Raw genomic sequence first — 21,730 nt, 5'->3', positions numbered from 1 at the left:
GCCAGCTTGACCAGGCTTGTACACCTGGCTCATCCCAGCTTGCCCAGGCTGGTACATCCGCCCAGTCCAGGACCAGGGTAGTATACCACCTAAGATCAGTGTGACCAGTGGCTCGTTTCATGAAAGTCGCGACATGCAAGCTCAGAACTGTGAGGTGTGATAGGTTTCTCCTGCTCTTTTTGGCATGTTTCAAATAGAAATCACAACTGCAAGCCAGAAACGCTTGCCACAAGCACATTCATGTAGGCAATCAGTAAATCGGATATAATTTACAGTAAAATGTCCAGTGGTAATAACTCTAACGGCGTTAATTCAACTCTTAACAGATAACATTTGGTCCCACATTTACTGTGTTCTCATCCCCCTACCTCATTTTAGTTTTGTATAGCACTTTTGCTTTTGTGCGCAGCATTGTGGAGCTTCTCTGCTCTACATGGACTGGCCACAGGTGTAAGACACCAAGGTTCAGCTTGCGGTCAGACTAAATTAGCATTATAGGGCTACTTTGTAATATAAAATAAATTTAATTTGAACTATTACATCTCCCCACTACACCTAATATTGCCTACACTTTATAGTAGTGTAAGGCATTTTCCTATTTGTAATATTCAAATTAAACTTACCCACTGTCACCTCGAAGCCATCCAACAGTGATGTCACATATGACGAAGCAGTGACACAAATCACAGTTGCTTCAAATGAAGCAGCTGAATGTGCATCCAGGTTATTCAACTGCAGTATCTAATAGCCTACTATGTAACTGGCATCACATACAACTTGCGTTTTAATCAAGTGGTACCTTTTAATACACACAAAAATGTTGTTCTCAGTCGGTGCCCTGATGGGAATTTGTAAACTATTAATTGCACCAAGGACTTTTGGGAGACCAAAAAGTCCACTGAAGTTTCACTTGATGCCTGTGTTGGGTCTTGGGAATCTAAATGAAATCAGTATTTACAATATGTCGTCACTTTATGGACACATCTGGATGGAGGGTTTGTTTTTTTCCACTGCATTGTTTGACAGCCCCAACAAATCTGTCCTTTGCAAGGAAGCTGTCGGTTACCAGCTTTCCAGAAGTAAATGGTTTTTAAATCATTCAAGTATAGGCTACCACTTTAGGATGCAGATTTTAGAATGAATGGTACACATATTCCAGGAAATACTTCAGGCATACTTAAAATGGGCTGAATTAGTGTCATAAAGTACTTAAATTATATGAAAATATACACTTTAAAAATGAACTTGATGTACTTAAGGAGCCTATACTCAATAAATATTTAATTGCAGCCATTGTAACCTTTTTGAAATGGACTGATTAGTCATCATGAAGCCTGCAGAAAGCCTTTGGTTCCAAGAGTTGCCAGAATGGTTATGTACTGTTATACAGTCTCTGACCTAGATCTCCAGAGCATCTGGAAAGGGAAGTTTCAGGCTGTGAAACTGATTTCCTGCTATCTGATTGGCTCATACCCAGACATTGCAAGGGCTTACCTCATGACAGTGTGTCAACCTGTCAGGCATATAATACCATTGTTTTATTAACCTGACACACGAGACTAATTTGTGTGAAACTGAAGTTTATGCAACCTCTGACTTTAAAACAGCTGTTTAGCAGGCATGTCTACACCTAAACATAATCAACTTATGCGATGCAAAAAAACATAAAAAATGTAATGGATTAGTTATTTTCTCTGTCATCCAAATTATGCCGAGTTTTGTGATTCCATATTGACCGCATATACACTTTTTACACAGAGGCATGATGATGAGGATACTCAAGGCTTACGGTGTCCCTCCCAACCTACTCCAGGCCATAGGGACCATGTACACGGGTACAAGAGCCAAGGTGGTGACCCCAGATGGTAACAGCGAGGAGTTTGACATCCTGGCGGGGGTGTTGCAAGGGTACACCCTCGCCCCCTTCCTCTTCATTATAGTCCTGGACTATGCACTTAGGCAGGCCATCAGTGGACGGGAGCAGGAACTCGCCCTCACTATTACACCTAGGAGGTCTAGATGACTCCCTGCTGTAGTGCTAACAGACCTAGACTATGCAGATGAAACCAGCCTGCTATCTGACCGGGTAGAGCAGGCACAGGAGCTCTTGACCAGAGTGGAGACAGAGTGTGCCAAGGTTGGTCTTAGACTAAATGCCAAGAAAACTGAGGTCATTACCTATAACATCCTCCCGGACCTCTAATGACAATGGAAGGCACTGGTCTGAAAGAAGTCAATGACTTCAAATACCTGGGCTCATGGGTCAAATCGTCAGAGCAAGACCTTAAAGTGAGGAAGGCGCTCGCATGGAAAACTCTGAATGGCATAGCCAGTGTGTGGAAATCCAACCTCCCCCGACATATCAAGCACAGCTTCTTCTCTGCGACTATTGAGGCCGTTCTTCTATATGGATGTGAATGCTGGACCCTAAAGCCCACCCTGCAGAAGTCCATGGACGGATGCTACACCAGAATGCTGCGTGTAGTACTGAACATCAACCAGAACGAACATATTACCATCAAGGATCTGTATTGGGGGTTACCAAGGTTGAGTGAGAAAATAGCATCCAGAAGAATGAAGCTGGCCGGTCACTGCCAGAGACACCGGGAGCTCCCAGCCAGCAAACCGGTGCTGTGGGAGCCAACACACGGACATCGATCACGAGGGCGTCCCACAACAACGTACGTGGAAGATGCAGGGGCGGAAAGTACTGGCGAGCTAGCCAGATGCATGGAGGATCGAGATGACTGGAAATGCCGCTGGAGGGCTCGTCTGAGGACGACCTAGATAGATACACTACTAATTGCATTAAAAATAAATATGAACTAATTTTTACAGTTTTGGCATATTTTTGCATTACAACATGTAATAGAAGAAATATATTTGAAGCAAAACACATTCACACTGGGCAGCAGCATGTCTAAGCTACAGAATCATGTTAAGTATGCCTAATGTTCACATCATTTTGTAACCTTTTATAGGAACTCAATGTGGGCTTTTATCAGTTTCAAAATATGAGTTTAAAAATAACTTAAACTAGTTTATATTTAGAAGGATCTTTAGTAAGATAATTAATTTAAAAAATAGGCCATGCTACTAAGCCTGAATACTGTACTCTGTCCTCTTTCATCACCTCTCACTGTTAACTGTCCTTTACGTCTTTACACTTAACCTCTGAAAAATCAATTTATGTCCCTCACCATGACTACTTCCTCACTCCCTCTTCACTCTCTCCATTTTTAAAGGGGATCACTCACGTCATGGGTTTTTATTTATTTTTTGATAGCACTTCAGTATATATATTCTATTGGCCCAGACAGTTTTTATATGCAATGAAGAATTTTTTTGACTACACGCCAGCCTTACAGTGGCTGGTATTGGGGCATTTGAGGGTTTATGGTGTGGACTCTAAAGCAATAAAATATGGTCCAAGTTACTCCAAAGCTGACTGTACGGCTATGTTATGTTTTTAGTAGTATACATACAGTGAGCTCCATAATGTTTGGGACAAATACTGATGACTTTATTTGGCTCGATACTCCACTATTTTAGATTTGTAATCAAACAATTCAAGTGCAGATTCTTATTAAAGCTTTTATTAAAGGTTATTTTTATACATTTTGGTTTCACCATGTATAAATTACAGCATTTCTTATACATACAGGTAGCCCTCTTGGGGAAATGAAGATTAGCAGTTTCAAAAGCTGGATTTAGACTAACACTGAATAAGGAACAAAAGTGCAGTTAAAACCCCTCACTTATCCATCATGTAAAATACATCTATTTGATTTAATTTGTTAATTATTATCGCAGGCTGAGCACTCTGTTGGATCAACTTTTATCAAAATGTACAACTCACAACCAGCTAAAAATTAAGAGATTTATTAAGTTTGCAACGTCTAATCTAAATATGAAGGTTGACTACTATAAAAAACAATGAATGTTACAAACATACACATAGACAAGTTACAGTCACAAAAGAAAGGCATGAAAAAAGCATATCAAACCACAGCTTGTCTCTCCGAAAGTAATCCACTCCACAGATTGTGCCAAGGCCAAAGTTCAAAAACCAAAGGACAGCAGAATATTCCAAAAAAACCAGGGATGAAATGTACATCACCAGACCTAGATACAAGACATAAACCAACTTGCAACTTACCACCCAAAACTGAAAGAAAGGCCTGCATTTTATTTAGTTAGAGGGGGGGGGGGCATCTTCTCCTCTGCCCTCCATCTCCCTTCTTTCCTTCACTTACTCTCCCCTCACTCTTCCATTTTTCTCCATCTCACTTTTCTGTTCACTCTCATATTAGGCAACCTAAGGTGAGCTTGACTTTCACACCACCTCCCTCTAATCAAATGGCCTTTTTCAGTTAAACAATGGTTGTACATTTCGTGCAGATTGATCTAAAGGCAGACAGAGGATATTGACCCAGATTTTCAAGGCAAAATGTATATATATAGTAGGATATGTACTGTTTAGATTTTGGCCTTAGAGAGGGAAACAGTAAATAAGAATGTGGCCTGGCCTCCCCATCACAAGCATCAAAGCAAACGTGATTGGGGCAATTTTAAATTCCACTGATATCCTAATCTAGGCTGACAATCTATGGGTCTCACCTCCTCAGAAGAGACAAACCATATGACACAGGACACCATATTGGGGGTTGGAGACCCTGCACGCCTAACATTTTCCATTACTTTTAGTTTGAATGCAATCTTTAGGGAGGCCAGTCCTTGCCGTAAATTAGTCTTCTCTCCTAAACCTTAACCCGGCATCACCCAATCAGGTCAAACATCCTCAAGCCATGCTGGGTAAGGTATTTAAGATTGCCACAGGAAAAAGTTTGTGTGTTGCATTTGGTTTCAGATCCTGGAAGAAGAAGAGTTTTCCTCTTTTTATTTTGGTGGTGGTTCCTAGGTTGTGTGTTTTTAGCTGGTTTTCTTGTGGTGCTTATGCTGGAAGTGGGTGATACTTTGACAAGGTCTGACCGATCCGTTTCTCTCTCTCTCTCTCTCTCTCTTATTCGTCTCTCTCTCTCTCTCTCTCTATTTTCTGGTATATCTAGGTTAGTTGTTTAATGTTTTGCTGTATGTCTTCTGTTGTGTAATTTAGAAGTAGTGTGCCTGCATTCAATAAAGAATGTGTTTTCAATTCATTAATATAATTGGCTGCTTCTTATTGAATTAAATTATTTAATATTAAAACCTGGTATAGAGCTTGTTTTGACTTGTTGGTTGATTCCACCAGTGCACTGCAGACTGACCTATTAATGAATTTGGCGATTTAATTGATAATTCTCATTTTAAATAATAATAATTTAATTAAATTAAATCACATAAAATATATTTTACATGTAGGTTAAGTGAGGGGTTCCAGCATGCAATATCTCTTGTGTTCAGTATTCAGAGTGCTGGACATTTTAACAAGGGCATTGATTGTTGGAACTGCTGGATTCAGAAAATAAACATATTCTTAATTAATCCTTGCTTGTCCAACAATATATATATATATGAAAGATTTAGATTATGGCAATAATGGTCTCACCTCAATCACACAAATGCTTGCAGAAGTTTATGCAAAAATAATGTAATCAACGTATTAAGCTAATAATAAATCCAGGTAATGAAACACACAGGCAGCTAAATAATCTTGTGACATAGGAGAGGAGCAGGACTGTATGTGAGTTATTTGTTATTCTCTAAAGATCAGAAGAGTGGCAATATGCTGTCTCAATCAGTATTATGTGTACTACTGCTACTGCTTCTCAAAAGGAAGCAGTCCCACTGCCCCAGGAAGCCATCCAACTCTGGCAGAAAGTGCCTATATTTGTAGGACAGCGTTGCCCCCTTACATTCTTGCCCACCCAGTATACCAGATTCCCAGCTCTGGGTGAAAAGAGAAACAACGCTAAATGTCTTCATCTGTGCATGTTTGTTTGTGTCGGAGTCAAGCAAAAAACTGTTGGTTCTGTAGCAGGTTTGGGGTCTGTGTCTCTCCTGTGCTGGCGTTGTGCTGGGATCTATGTCTGTTCTGCACTCAATACTGGGGTCTGGGTCTGTTCTGAAGTGGATTTTGGATTTGTGTCTGTCCTGTGCTGGGGTCAGTGTCTGTTCTACGCTGAACGTTGGGGTCTGCATCTATTATACACTGGTATTACACTAGGGTATGTATCTGTTCTGCACTTGGTTTTGGGTCTGCATTTGGTCTATTGTGGATGTGAGTGTCTGTGTCTGTTCTGCATTGATTTTGGGGCCTGTGTTTTTCCCGTGCTGGGTGAATCTCAGGTCTGTCAGTTCTTGTGTTTGGTGTTGTCTGTTTGAATGTGCAGATGGCTCACCACATTCAGGGTCTCAAGCTCTCAGTCTGCAGGGTGAGAGAGGCCCAGATTCAGTCAGAGCAAAACTGTTCATATTGGCGAGATACATCCCCAGGACAGTTTTCAGTGCACCCAATGACAAGGAACACTCTCAATAATACTGACAGCCTGATTCGTCTTTCATCCCACCAGGGGCCTTTTCATTCCTCCCACAGCAGCACAGTAGAACGTTTATCTCACAGTCGGAGAAGGGGGCCTTCAGACTGTTTTTTTTTTTTTCTGCAGTGTAACCCAAACCACCTCCCAACAAGGAGCAACATTCGGCAGGCCTATAATCTGCTGGCAGTCAAACAAGTAAAAAATACCCTCCCCACAATGGGGGTTTAAAAAAAACTTTTAATCTTAGGCATCACAGAGGGGGCACAATAAAGAGGTTTAACTGACAGGCAAAACACTGCATTTTAGCTAATTCTCACATACGGACCAGATGTGAGAGTCCAAATTCCAAAGGTAGAAGGGGCCCACGTGAACAGAAGAAGCAGAGGAAAAAGACAAGGAGACCAAGTGGAAGCCAGATGTGAAAGAGTCATCATTTAAAGCTGAGCAAAAAACATCAGCAGCTCTCCACGGATGGCGATGCTCACTGATTTACTCTGAGCTGGAACCATACCGCCGCAAGCGTGATAGATGACTGTGACGGGGACGAAGGGACGCTGAGAAGGCTGGAGACAATGGTGCCTTGAAGAGCCTTTCCCCTGGGGAGACAGCATGACTGTAAACTCACAAGCCAACCCATCCAGAGATGGGGTCAAGGGCAGTTTGTAAGAGAAAAATAGGCCAAAAATGGGAAGTCTTAGGATCTTCAGGTCAGCATGACAGCTGCTGTTCTTGAGTAGATGGACATATTTTACATCCTTTCAAAGAATCAGGGCCATTCTTCCCAGGCAGCATGTTCAGTTAATAGTGTTCAGTGGTGACAACTCTTACAAAAACATTTCACTTGCAACCTTCACTGTAAGTAAAATAAAAACCAACAAGACCAGGTTAAAACCTATTATATGGCTGGATCTAACACATGTGATCCGGCCAACCAATGGTGTAACTTCATAACTTGGCCGACCAATGGTGTAACTTCATCACTCAGTCACTCAGTCACAGACATTCACGTTTGTAGGGCTGGCCCCGCTGTTGCGGTCCAGCAAAAAAAAAGCAAAGCTTTCCTGAAAAGAAAATACATTTACAGAATCAGAATAAAATATAAAATGATATGCATTATTTTTCAAAACACATGTTAAGGGCCATTTGGAGGCTGGGCAAAATATTTATTCTGCCCACAATTCTGCACAGTCATCTGTCTCTGAAACACTTGCGTGAGGCAAGGCATGTTTGTCTGACAGTCTACAAACACATATGCACACCAAGCAGCCAAAACCTTTTTTTTAAGTTAACTTTCTGGTCTCATTGAGAGACGTTGCTCACTAGCGCCAGTGCATCTGCCTCCAGTATAGGTGTTTCAACCACACATTTCAGTGTAAGTCAATGATAATAATACAGTCAAAATTTTTCTCACAAGAAAATCTAGTCGCAATAGATGTTTTTTCTTTGTCTAATGTCCCCATGTGCTATTTGCTAAGTTGTGTTATTTGAACAAGATTATAATATTATGTGGACAAATCAGGGATAGTTCGTGTCACTGCCAAGTCACCGTATCTCACATGCTTAGTGGACGACCCAGACTCGGCCAGACTTCATTCCCATGTATTTTCCCTACTGCGCAGCCTCTGGCTCCAATTTGTACAACATGGCGGTGCCCACAAATTGCACTTCACCAAGCCCATGGAGAGTCAATGGGTGATATCACAGTGACTTAGTATATATTTTTTCAACAGACTATGCCATACACATATACACACACACATTGACACCACACTTAAGATACTCATAATCACACAATAAAATTCTAACACACACTCATACAAAAAACACACTTTCATTCATGCGCACCATACCCATTAATACAATGTTAGGAAAACATGAAAGGTTCCTTTAATCCCCTCATATGCCCTCAGACAAACGATATTTTCCTGAGGGAATCCAAAATCGAGAAACCCAATTTAGAAAAATCCCTTGTTAAGGCAATAAAACTGAATTTTCTGAAACTGGTGGGATGTAGAAAAGAATATCAATAGCTCAATAAACACATAGAGAAAAAAAGACCAGTTTTTAAGGATGGCAGAGTGACTCAGGTCCTGTGATGGCCAGCTGTACACTTCACAAAAACTTGTAAGACTCCAAATCAATGAAGAGATGGATGAGTGGGCCAATTCCATGAGCGACAAACATCCAGTGATAAAGTTCACTTGACACACTTACCCAATAAGCAAACACCAGCATAGAACAGCACACTGCAATAAAATGTAAGGCCATAAGAACAATACACCCCAGAGAAAAGGGTAGTTATAAAACTGACCAATGAACACAGACTCTTTAAGGAAGATGCATAAAGGCTGTCCTCAGTCACCACTACCTTCAGTACTGATGATAACCCAGATGAATCAGCAAATATTCATTTTTCAAATTTGAGACTTCATATGAGCATCAGTGACAGAAAAGAGAATGCACTGAGCCAAGAGGAAATGTCAAATTTCAGCACACATTCCTCTAACCCTCCCACCTTATTTGTTATCCTGGGGAGTACAGAACCATGCTTTTCTGTCAAATGCCTCTCTTTTCACTTCAGAGTGAGAATGTGAATATTTAAACAGAGAACACACTGTTAACTGCTCCCTAACTCTCATGCCCATGTGTATTCAAGACACAATATGAACACACACACACACACAAACACACACACAGACATGTATATGCTTCATATATGTGTGTTGTTAAATTATCCTTTAAATTTCAGCACACAAAATAACTCAATGCGGACAAGTTACTGTATACAAGCCATATCATATGTTCAACTAGTCAAACAGTAAAACCTCAGAGAAACAAACCCTTCATAAAAAGGTGCCATTTAGCACTCTGAAATGTTCCCAACTTTGAAAGTATAATTAAAGAGATTGTAAAGGGACTGAAAATAGGCAAAATAATCATACATTATCACAGAGCGATGTATCCACTGCACATTCACAAAATATCTATTCAAAGTCATGTCAATAATCATAATAATAATAACAATAATAATACATTTTATTTATATAGCACCTTTTGTGCATAAAGCACGAGAGAGAGATGAAAAAGAGAGAGAGAGAGAGACGGTCTGTATCTATGGCAGTGGCAGAGACCAATTTTAGCTTGCAGCTGCAAGTGTGTTGTTCACATTCCGAAAGTATTAATCAATGCGAAATTGTTGATGTGAAATTGTAAACTTTTAAATATATATCTGCACTTTTTGCACAAAAAGCACCAGCAACGAGGTGGACTACTAGCCAAACGTGATTAGGTCTTGCTGAAAAGCTATCGGATGATTTGAATACAGAATGTTGATGTGGAATAAGAAGAAATAATAAGGATAACACTAAACTTGCTTTTTCAGTGAACTTAAATGCCCTCCAGTAGGACCATAACCCCAGGACCCCATCTTTGAGCAAATCTCTACTTTATAAACATGAAAACAAAGCCTCTGATTGAGATCTGCTTTTTCAAGCTTAAAACACTTCTGTCACAGCGTAAAAAAAACCTTCTTCTCTGATTTGCCATAATTAAATAAATGCATGAATACATTTTATAGTACAACGACAACTAACTGGCTATTTGGCTGCACACATTCACTCACTGTCAGCACAATCCCCCCCCCCCCCCCCCGGGCAGTGCACAGTCAGATTACTAGGGAATGGCTGGACCCATTGGCACCAATGAGGGTTCATTTGAAGGTTACATGTCTCTGATTTATTCAGATCTTTCAGTCTCATGATGGCCTGCTTTACTGGCATTGGCACTTTTTTCCTCAGGTTGAGAGACAACAGCAAGACTCCAAATGCAAATTCCAAACTGAGAATCATCTCTAGAATTCTTGTTAGCTTTCTTGTGGATGAGTCCATGATGTAACAACACACAGCTGGCCAAGAAACAGCGGACCAGCAGTTGTTTCATTAATTGTTGCTCCCCTAAAATGGGGGACTATATATAAGAAGGGCTGTCACTCTTACATGGATCACCCTGTATAAATGCAAAAGCTTTCCAATTATAGCAGACATTCTACCTTTTAACCTCATATTCATTGTTTTATTTCAAATCCAATGTGTTGGAGTGCTGAGCCAAAATAACAAAAATTGTGTACACTGTAGGAATCAAAATTGTTGATACCCAGTACCTTCTGTACCCTCCCTTCACAAGTATAACACTGCTGAGTTTTTTATTTATTTATACAGTGTTGTAGTCATTTTCTATATGAGATAAGTGAGATAAGTCTGCACTTCTGGACTGCCCTTTTCAAACAACAAATATTAGATCAGGTTCAAATCTAGAGAATGAACGTCATTGTAAAACAGTCATTTTTGGTCAGTTAAACATTTGTGGTTGAACCTTTGAGATGATAATTTCTCGTAGAATGATCCATCTGTGGTTTTATTTTCTTGAGGGGACACCAGGATTTTGGCAAAGACGTCTTGGTACTTGTTGGAGTTCATGACATTATTTCAATATAAGTTTCCTTCTGTTGCCAAACCCATTGTTGATGGACAAAAAGCTCAATTTTGGTCATATGACCGTACCACCCAGTAGCAATTAAATTTCCAACGCTGAACGAGGTGAAAGCATGACTACGGTCCTTTTTATCCAGCAGCATTTCAGTTTTAGCACCCAGAATTCATATTTTAACTTGATTATTACAAAAATGCATAAATAAGAAAAGCAATAAATCTTCCAAATGTCTTTCCTAAAAAGGACAAAACACGAGTGAACATGCAGAGATCCTCCAGGACTGATCACTGGCAAATGAAAGATTTTAAAAAGACATCAAAAGGTTTTTTCAATGAAATATGTCTTTTTTTAAATGGCATTTTACAAAAACAGACTGAGCATACATTGAATATACAGTACATAATAAACCTAGTAGCGACATGTTATGTAAAAGGGGTAGGTATAAGAAGCTAAAGCTTCAACCTACACCTTTTCGGTCAATATTTTTTGTTTTCCTTTTAATTTAATGCCTTATTGTCATTTATTTAGTTCTATGTGCTTTCTTTTTGGAAAATTGTTCATAAGGACCTGAAATAAATTACTACCACCACTACTACTACTACATACATGTGTTCCATGTTTTATGAAAAAGTTAAGGAAAAAAACTTAATATAAAGATTTCATTAAGTTTCTTACTATACAGCTCCTAATCAGGTGGAAAACAAAGTATATCATTGTTGCTTTATGTATACTCAACTGTTTTGGGTTGACATTCTATTAGTATTGTGTAAAAAAGCACTGCCAGCCACTGATAGTAAATCAAAAGATTAGGTCACAGGATCACATCAGAAACAGAGTGACCATCGTTTAACAAGTTTCTCCTTTGCCTGAACACAAAAAGGCCCACAGGTTGATCGATGTGAGCAGGATGCCTGACATGCTGTCTGTGACCCCTCACCTCCTGAGCTGTCAGGAGGGTGCCACCCTCCTCAAAAACAGGCTTTGTTCAACCTGTACCGTGGTGCCTGGTTCTGCCTGGGAAACTCTGTTCTTACAGCGAGCTGGGGTCATCAGTCCTTCCAGGGACAATCTGCTCTTAAACAGAGGGCCATGGGATACCCACGCCCTCTAGGCGACATGCAGGTGCCACATTCTGACCACTGTGGCAGGACGACCCAACCCAGGCCAGGGCACAGGCTACCCCTTCTATCAAAGGACGTCAGTGTCCAAAAGTAAAGTCAAACATATGTAACCCACCCCCATCCAGCATCCCATGAGGTGGGGATCTATACAAACTGAAACACAACAACACACCCTTCTACTTGCTAGGCATCCACCTATATTTTCCATTTAGTATACATAAAATAGCATTGTACACAACAGCAGCTAACAGGATCTGGCTTGCTGTGAATGCATTCCCACCATCATATTTCAGAAGGGTGCATGTGGAAGCAAAAGAGGGAAATTGTATCAATCCATAAACATTATCTCTGAGAGATTTAACATTTTCTCTTTTTCCTGAACTCCTGCTATATAACACTTCTTTACCACATTGCAGAAACTGAGTCTCTCTTTCCTTCTCCAAATTGTACTACAGCCTAAGATCTGACCAAGCATTTCCCAGATGCTTTTGCCACCCTGGGCTTTACCCTCTACTACATTTACACTGCCTGGTAAAATGGACCCAATTCCAATTTTTTGCTCACGTGTCACAGATCAAATATGTACTTCAAATATGTTAACAGGGAAAAAGCACATGGAATCAGATATTTTCAGATCAGTTTTGGGTCACAATTATATTTGGAAATAAATCCAACAGGAATCTGATATCGGCCAATGTGCCAATGTGACTGTCATCTAATTGAATTAAAGGATTTGTTTGTGTACTTGAATACAATATATATATATATATATATATATATATATATATATATATATATATATAAACGGCTCATATAAAAAGGCAACGCTCATCTGCAAGCATAGACGTGAGGTGAGCAGGCAAGTTGCAAAATTTGGCTGTGGTTTTACCCGGCGGTTGATAGTGCTACCACCGGGAGATAAATTTTATCTTTTTCCCGACTTGTAGTGGTACTGAGCCACAGTAAGCACAATCTCACTAATTATCTATGTAAACTTGGTTTTGTTGGTTAGAATTTATTTAGTAATTGCTAGAGGTAAATAATTCCCTCACAACAGAAGCACTCATAAACATAATTGTGCAAGTGCCTTAAAGGATCTTGTCGGTCCCTGAAAACTTGTTCCCCTCTAAAAGCTCTTCTTAGGATGTCGGGTTTGTATGATGGTGTGATTTCACCAGCTAACTTAAGCATAAGCCTGCAGTTTCACATACTGGGGTGCATGCATATAGGTTTATCCTGCTTAACTTTAAGGAGAGACAGGCATCATTGCATAGCAATGTAGAACGTTTCTTTAATTGCTTTTTTATTTTTCTGACAAAGATAAACACGTTGAATGAAATGCCCATATTCCTAACATATTTGCGTGTTATTACAAACAGAAGTTTGTGACCAAAGTATGATTTGCCAAATATTTGCTTTGTACATTTAAATGCAATTTGATAATAAAAAATAATTATAGTGCTGTGTTCTATGTGATAGTTAACTGGTTAATGTCATCAAATAAGCAGAACAGTAATGCCAGGTATTTTGCCTTTAACTGAAAGTAACCTGCTGTTTATGTTTTATTTTATCTTTATATACTTTTTATTGTCCTATAACATCGTTAATGATTTTCTATTGTTCGTTTGTCTTTCTCAGTATTAAGTTTATACTGGTTGTGCTATTTGTTATAATATGTTTTAGGGGGAACGTATTTTATGAGTCTATGAACAATGCTGTAAAACTAAGCACTAAAATAGTTTCTTCTCTGAACACTGTGTGTTCCAGGATTTCTCAGTGGAAGTACTTCATGTTCACAGCATCAGGTCTCAGCAGGCTCAGTGGTAACTCACTGACACTCTTTCATAATGTGACTGACAGTTCAAACTGAGGCATCCATATAATATAAAAATAGTGGATCTGTGCAGAACCTTCCATCAACTGTTAGCAGGAACAAATAGATTGTATGTCCATTTATAATTGATAGTTGGCCACATTTACTAAGCATGCTGCAAATTACCATCAGTGGTGCAAAATTCTGCATCACCACAGTTTAGTGAGGCATTTACTAATACTGGTTGTGTAAATGAGCATAGCCGCAGCAAGTTAAATGCACAGTCAGATGCGTCCTGCGTACGGCAGGAGAGCAACATTGTTGTACTGCTCCATCTCTGGTGAAGTCAGGTTTTGGACAGATGTCAGGATCCATGGATGCAATGGTACAGTCACCTTTAAAAGTTAACTTTAAAATGTCTCATTCGTAAAAAAAAAAAAAAACTTCAGAACACAGTTGTAATAAGTAGCCTGTACCAAATAGCCAACCATCTCCAGAGTCGCCATCGCTCAACTTCTCTAACAGGTAACTGTTCCTAAAGATGAAACAGTCATGTGTTTTAAAAAGATTTTAAAAGATTATCTCCTTTTCCCAAATGTAGGAGAGAGTCACCATGAATGTAACACTTGATAAATATAACACGGTCAATAACTTAATGTACAGTGCATTTACCATAGCGATTTCAGGTTTGTACATATGCAGTTCAGTGCTCTACTGCTCCCCAAAGAAATTAAGCAATATGACAGCCTTTGCAGGAAATACCCCATTTTAGGCCAAATGTTACAAGAGAAAAATTGTAACAGACTTTTTAGGTAGATGCATTGAGCTTGAATGAAATATTTCAACATGCAGAATTACCCTCTCTTTGTCTCCAACAAACAGAGAGAGATTTCAATAGATATTTTGGAAGATATCGCCAAAAGTCTGTTTTGGCCATAATGAAGTGAATTTTCTTTTCCAGAAGTGTTTTTCAGGTTCTGTATTGTGTTTATGTCAAAGAATCTGATCATGAACAGCCTTTTAGTGACTAACAGATTGCATAGTTTTGATATAGCATGCTAGCTTGCTTGTTCAACCTAACGGGGTGCTTCATTTAGGCTATGGAGTTAAAACTCCACCCAGAGTACCTTCAAAAATAATACAGGAAAAATAACAAAGCAAAATAACAAAGTGGTGTCCCGATGGAAGGAATTAGAGTCCAGCTGGGAACACACTAACTAACCGGAGCACTATACGGCGAGCAGACGGCAACAAAAGAGTCGAGGTCGAGAACGAGCAAATGGTCAAACACAAAATCCGATCAGGAACCAAAGCAAAAGGTCTAGACGAGAATCGGAATCAAATACGAGAGTGAATGGTCAGACGCACAAAATGATGGGGCAAACAAACTAGAAGGGCTACGGAAAGAATCGAGGAGACAAAGGGAACAAACCAGTGGTCATACACAAGATCTAATCAGCAAACAAACCAGAAGGGCAAGACAGAAATTGGAATCAAACAAAAAAAAGAGTCGAAATGCAATGTCAAATGAAATCAGTACACACCATACACCACGCATGGGTTTGAAGAGCTAAGTGAAAAATGGCAGCTTTTTCAAGCCAAGTAACCAGAGACGGAAATGTCAATCTGAGGACAAACCGGAAAAAGTAAACACGTCCACAACACAGACAAATGTAAACACAAACTTACGACAGGGGTCGGAACATGGACATTGAAATAAATGTATTTATAGCTGAGAACTTATCTTTTCATTTGCTACTGGTTATAATATTCTAACACAAATTATGCCCAAGAAATATGGCAAAGAGGGAAAAGTGTACCAACCAACCCCGGTCTCCCCTACTTGTATGCCACTAATGATAGAATATAGTAGGTCAAAGATATTATTTCACCGCCAGAAACACATTCCGTTGTAGTAATAAGTTAAAGCCAACAATAGCCCAAAGGTATGCCAATACAGTAGTAACAAATGCTGCTCACTATAGTGTACAGAAATATACAAGAGTGAATAATTACATATTTTTGTACAGTGTACCACAGTGTGTCACAAAGTTTTTGCATTATTTTTCAATGTGATATCAATATCTTAGACCCCTATACTAGTGAAAGAAGAGTAATTCCCACAAAATTACTCTGCAAAAGTGAGTTTCATGAGTCAAAACCGTTTTGTTATGGAATATGTGATTATGTTATGATTTTCAGCAATGCACAAATTTGAATAGATTTCTTGACACTAAGGGACAACAGGGTATACTTATTATTTCTTATTATTACTTTTTGCTTCATACATCAGATTTCGCACACTTTTGGTGAGGGAATTTATGATCCAGGACATGTATAGTTTTACTAGTTAGTAGGCTAGCTAGTCCTACAGTTTTTGCACTACATTCAAACCTTTTACACCAAAATGACCGGCTAGTTCCAGACATTGTTGCTTGTAATCAATATTTCAAAAACTTTTGGAACCACCGATACAGATGTATGGACACACGGAGGACAACAAATAACGTTAGAGGTGAGGATATGCTATAGCTAGCTAGCTATATAGTTAACCAAGTTCTATTCATGACATTTTTAGGATATGACTAATCCCTGGAACATAATCGCTACTTGCTGATCCCTGGCTGTAACACTACGGTGCGCCCTGGGTCTGGACGGTTTCGTGCTTCTTCTGAGCTATGCGCCCTTATTGAAATGCATTGAGGCTTGAGGACAGTGCCAGTTGGAATTTGAAGCAAGCCCACACAATTCTAATCGCTTAGTATTGTAAATGGTACAAGTGTCTTGATTCATTTATTTTTGAAGTTTCTGTGATAGCTCACTTGTGGAGTTATAAAGCCTTAAAACACCCCAAAAAAGGGTGAGGATTAGGAGGAACTGGCATTTGGCAAAGGGGTTAAATATTATATATTACTAGAGAAAACACTGAAATATTTGTGCTCGTTCAACATTCATGACATGTCAAAATGAAAAATTGAAAAAAAATTGAAAAATGTAATAGTATGTCCTATCATAACAATATAAACTTCTTTAAGTGTCATACCAAAAGTAGTATTGATATTTTCATTATTTTAATATAATTTCTGACTGGACAGTATTGATTACAGTGATTAATTAGTCAAGCTTATTCTTTTTAAATTGTACTTTTGCTTTACATTTGCCAAACATTTTCCTTTGATCACAAGATAGTACAGTTATATGCATATGCCCTAATATAATGCCAAAAATGTATAAATACTCTCAAAATATAAAGAAGGGTGTCATAATGAAGATATCCCAAAGCGTTCCTTACATAAAATATTGCTGAGCCTGCATTACCACAGACCTCTGGTATTCCCAGAGTCAAATTTCATAACTTAACAATCCTGTGGTAGTAAAGTGATATTTTACTAAGCACAACACTCAGGTACGCAGCTGGGCAGGGTATGTTTTTCTAGCATGGGCCCATTTTTTTCATTCCTGAGTTCACTCCAGACAAAATAAACTTGCAAAGCGTGGCCATCACTTGGCGGCAGAAAAAGCAAGACATTCTTGGGAATTTAGCACATTGCTCAAGGTGCACCAACACCAAATTCCACTGGAATACAATAAAAATGTGGAATTTTTTCCTTGGAGTTTTTCAAAAGATGTTAATCAAATAAACTAACTGAAAGAGCAGGCTTCAGTTCTAGGCCCTTTGTCTTCAGTAACTACTCCATGGCTATAAGGCTCCTCAATATCTCTCCCCACAAGGAAAATCCAGAATGAAAGAAACTGACTAATCTGTAAAATCATGATCTATTTCATTGAAATGATCCATCGAATTTCAATCTGTAAAAAGAACTACACAAGAAAGGAATGTAAAACTATCAATTTCCCAGTATAGTTTTTCAAATCTCTCTATAAACAGGTTTTGACATTTTTCAGGAATGCAAATGAATTCATTTTTAAAATAAGTCTCACAAACATCTAAGCATGAATTTAAAAAAAAAAATCACAAATAGCCCATGTAAAATGAATTGTCTGTTCTTTTTTTAAAGTTAACGCTGCATTTATAGTAATTGCTAACAAGTATACTTCTGCGCCCCACTGACTTTCAGCTCAGCATCAAGACCACTGTATGTTTCACAAACCAAATGCCATTATCATTCATTGAGGAACAATTAGGATACATCTGTACAATGGAGCAGTCATTATTCATTCGGAGCGATAACATTTATCCCTCTGTGTCTCAAGACAGTCTTTATTATTCCAAAATGTATCTGATGCTTCGTATTTGAAGAGACTTCAAACATGTACATAGAAGCAGGAGAGTGCTCATTTTTGTGTGACACTTGCATTGTAACATGAAACATACATTATTTTGGAAGATTCACTTCTGAGGCCACATCAGAACTATACAATTAATATACTTCCCCCATTAGCAGAAAAATAACTGAGATTATTTGAATAAAGTTCTCGTGCTTTATAAGGTGATTGGAAAATCATTCATATCTTTGTCATTGTCAGTGGTAAGGAATACATTTGTTTCACAAAAATTCAATTGCAGTACTGCTGTTTAACTCTAATAGAACTGCTCTATTTTTGTTCCATTTAAAAGAAAACACAAGGATGCACCACTTTTATTACAGAGTGGAATGGGCTCAATAAGTAATTTTCAGAAATAGATTTCAACGCATTGTGCAAACTGAGACCCAGCAGACCACCCAAATCATAAAAGAATCATAAAAGAAAGGGTTTCTATGGCAACGGTGAGTCATATTTTCACATAAAGTATTGCAATTTGGAGAATGACTGGACAATGTAATAGCCACAACAAAAGAAATGTCTGGAGAAGCACTGAAAATGAAAAAGTCACTTCATTGAAGTTAACAACTTACTGTTCAAGAGTAATTGACTTTTGGTTTAGTGACAAAAACACATGCACATGTAACAATTTTAATCCTAAAAAGTCCATATTTTCATCAGTCCAAAAAATCACCAAAAGACCAGTTGTTATAAAAGTAGCAATACCTCAACATGGATTAATCCTTGTGACAAGTACTGTTCTCACAGATTTCAGAATTGACCCCCCCCCCCCCATCTCCCCCCCCCCAAAAATAAGTTCAACTACGACTGAAATATGAACATTTCAAATCCTAAAACCAAATCATTTGATGTATAACACATCCTTTGACAATTTACTTTAAACATAGATCATGCACTATAAACGCGTATAAAGAATATTCAAAACGCAGTAATAATCTAACGTTCTCTAAATGTAGAGCTATTTAACTTTAACTAAGGAGCGATATCAAGTGCAATATTCTCCTTCTAGTGTCCCTTCGTATTTCTGGGAGTAGGCTAAAATTCATGTTCTCCAGTTTTATAAGTCGCTATGCATGAGCGTCTGCAGAGTGAATGCAATGACAATCAACCAATTTCTACAATAAAAATGATTTTACATTGCTAGACATGCTAAAATATAAACATTTTTGACATTATCAGTACAATCTGCAGGGAAGATTAAGGTGTATAGTTCACCCGACACAGCAGTAACATTATATATGCAATAACTCATATAGCCTATGCACTGCTATTCTCGCGCTCACCCTGAGAAAAGAAACGCGTCGTGGCGGACTGTTGTTCCCTGGTTCTTCTCCTGTCCCGACTCTTCATGCTTTTGAATTAATCTGAGTGTCCGGATTGTCCCCGACTATAGCGAGCCCAGAGGGTAGGACGGACATCTCAGGACCTCTGCAATCTGATCGCTGCACGGAGGATCTTAACAATGTGCGTACAGCACTGTCGACAGGAAGTCAACTGGCAACACAACCCTTTCCTCCCCTCTCTTCCACTCGCTTTCACTGCTCAAATAGCGAAGGCAAACTGTCATTCACACTTCAAAGCACCCACAGACATACACTCGCTCCGGTTGGAATGACTCTAGGGATACTGCTGGAAGTTATAATGTTGAATTTGCACGTTAATTCCAGAAATAGTATTATAGATTAACGTGTCTACATTCAAGATCCCATACCGAATTTTTTTTTCTCCCTTCAAACGCTAAGTAATCCGCCTTTTAAAATATTGAAACATGTTAGCTGTTTCAGTGTAGATGCTTTATCATTTTGATATGCCGACCTAAATGTCAAACGTGATATTTAGCAGAACTTTTACAGAAATATGATTAAATGTACTGTTGATAAACTCATACTTAGTCTAATATAAACTTGAATACTGTTTCGTTAGTATAAGGGTGGAGCTGGAATAATAAAATAAAATATAAAATAAATATTGTAGCAGTCTGTAATATGTAGCTTCCTACTTGCCTCAGAGACCTCGGAATTTGCATTTTCACTTTCATAACAATCCATGCAGTCATGCACATACAAAAGCGTATCTGTACATCATCTGATGAACAACACACCGTGGAACCAATTGTATGAATCTGCCAAGCAGATTGGATTGATAGTGATTTTTCCGCCATGGTTTGCCTGTTCCAAAAATTGTCACTGAACGTTACATAGCATGACAGCAGAGTCTGCCGGGCCAGGGTCTGAAAATCCACAAAGAGGGGTAGTCGTTGCATGCTAACTACTGTATATAGGCCCATAATATTATAATTTCTATAAACATTAATAACACAATATAACAGACAATATTAAGTTAGCTGCATATAATAATAAGGAATCTTACGCCTTGGCAGGGCGGCATGCCCCATACCTATACAGCACCAACAGTTTGGCACTTTTCAGGAAAATAACATTGCAGAAATAACTGACCACAGACTCTCAGCCCTTAAAAACATGAATTTCTGTACCTCATTTTAACAGACAGAGTTCACAAACAACTTCACACATTCACACAATAAAGCTCCAAACCAAGGGGATTTAGCATTTTCTCCTTCTTCTTCTTCCTGCCCAATTACATCATCAGAAATGCTCTAAACCCACAAATAATAGGCTATGTCTCTCCATTGGACATTTAAGGTACAACAGCCAATAAAAACATCGGATGCTCACACAAAATGACATATTGAAGTGCACTCGTTTAAAAGAGCTAAACTTTGACATTCATTTACCTCCTTCACTAGTGGTTCACCAGGTCTGTTATAAATAAAACATTTAAACTAGCCTATTGCTTTTTCACGTGTACAATCTTTGCAGGAAACTCATTTATATTTCTGAAATACAAATAAAACACGCCCACACTTTTTTTTCAGTATTTTGACCGAGTTTAACGTTAGCTACCTTGCTAACGATTCATCAGATGCACATGCAAAATGACATATTTAGAAGTACACTCCTTTAAAAGTTTTGCTGTTCCTATGTCTCCTTCATAAGTTACTCACTGGGTAGCACGTTTTCCTGCGACACTTTCGAATGTGTGACAGGCCAGGTTGGAATCTCCCCTCGGACTCATGAAAACCTGTCACTCTTTACACTGCCTTGCTGGGTAACTAAAAATAAAACATTAAAACTATTGCTTTTGCATCTGTATATTTTTTTGTGGGAAATTAATTTATATTTCTGAAATACAAATAAAATACACCCACACTTTACAGTTCCGCTTTCGGCATTTTAACCGAGTCTAACATTAGCTATCTTGCTAATGACACGATAGACCGACTGTATAGCCTAACATCATTAATGCAGACGGCTGTGAAATTAATAAGCACAAAAAATCGGTGTTGCACTTCAGTCAGGTAGGTAACGTTATTACCGGTCGTATAGTAATTGGTGCAAGATAATGACTTCTTCACAGCAGCTATATCAATTTTCTTAAAAAGTGACAATAGCCGCGTTTCCACCGCAGGAACTATACCCCGGAACTAGGAACCTTTTGAGGAACTCAGTGCGTTTCCACCG

At 38.7% G+C, this 21,730-nt stretch overlaps 1 protein-coding gene across 3 annotated transcripts in view; it reads right to left on the bottom strand.

Moving 5' to 3' along the window:
• The window catches only part of LOC118228121 (growth arrest-specific protein 2), a 90,272-nt gene extending 70,535 nt beyond the window's left edge, over positions 1 to 19,737 (bottom strand). For all 3 annotated transcript variants that reach the window (XM_035419422.1, XM_035419425.1, XM_035419423.1), the window contains exon 1: positions 19,472 to 19,737. Coding sequence is in view for 1 of the 3 variants with exons in the window: in XM_035419423.1 (XP_035275314.1) it covers positions 19,472 to 19,538 (67 nt within the window). In the remaining 2 variants the exon portion in view is untranslated. The remainder of the gene's footprint in view (positions 1 to 19,471) is intronic.
• Positions 19,738 to 21,730: the final 1,993 nt, after the last annotated feature.

This window comes from Anguilla anguilla, chromosome 5 (assembly GCF_013347855.1).
Source record: "Anguilla anguilla isolate fAngAng1 chromosome 5, fAngAng1.pri, whole genome shotgun sequence".
Lineage (NCBI taxonomy): Eukaryota > Metazoa > Chordata > Actinopteri > Anguilliformes > Anguillidae > Anguilla > Anguilla anguilla.
Note: the sequence above shows the minus strand (reverse complement) of the source record. Positions and strands in the feature narration are given on the sequence as shown.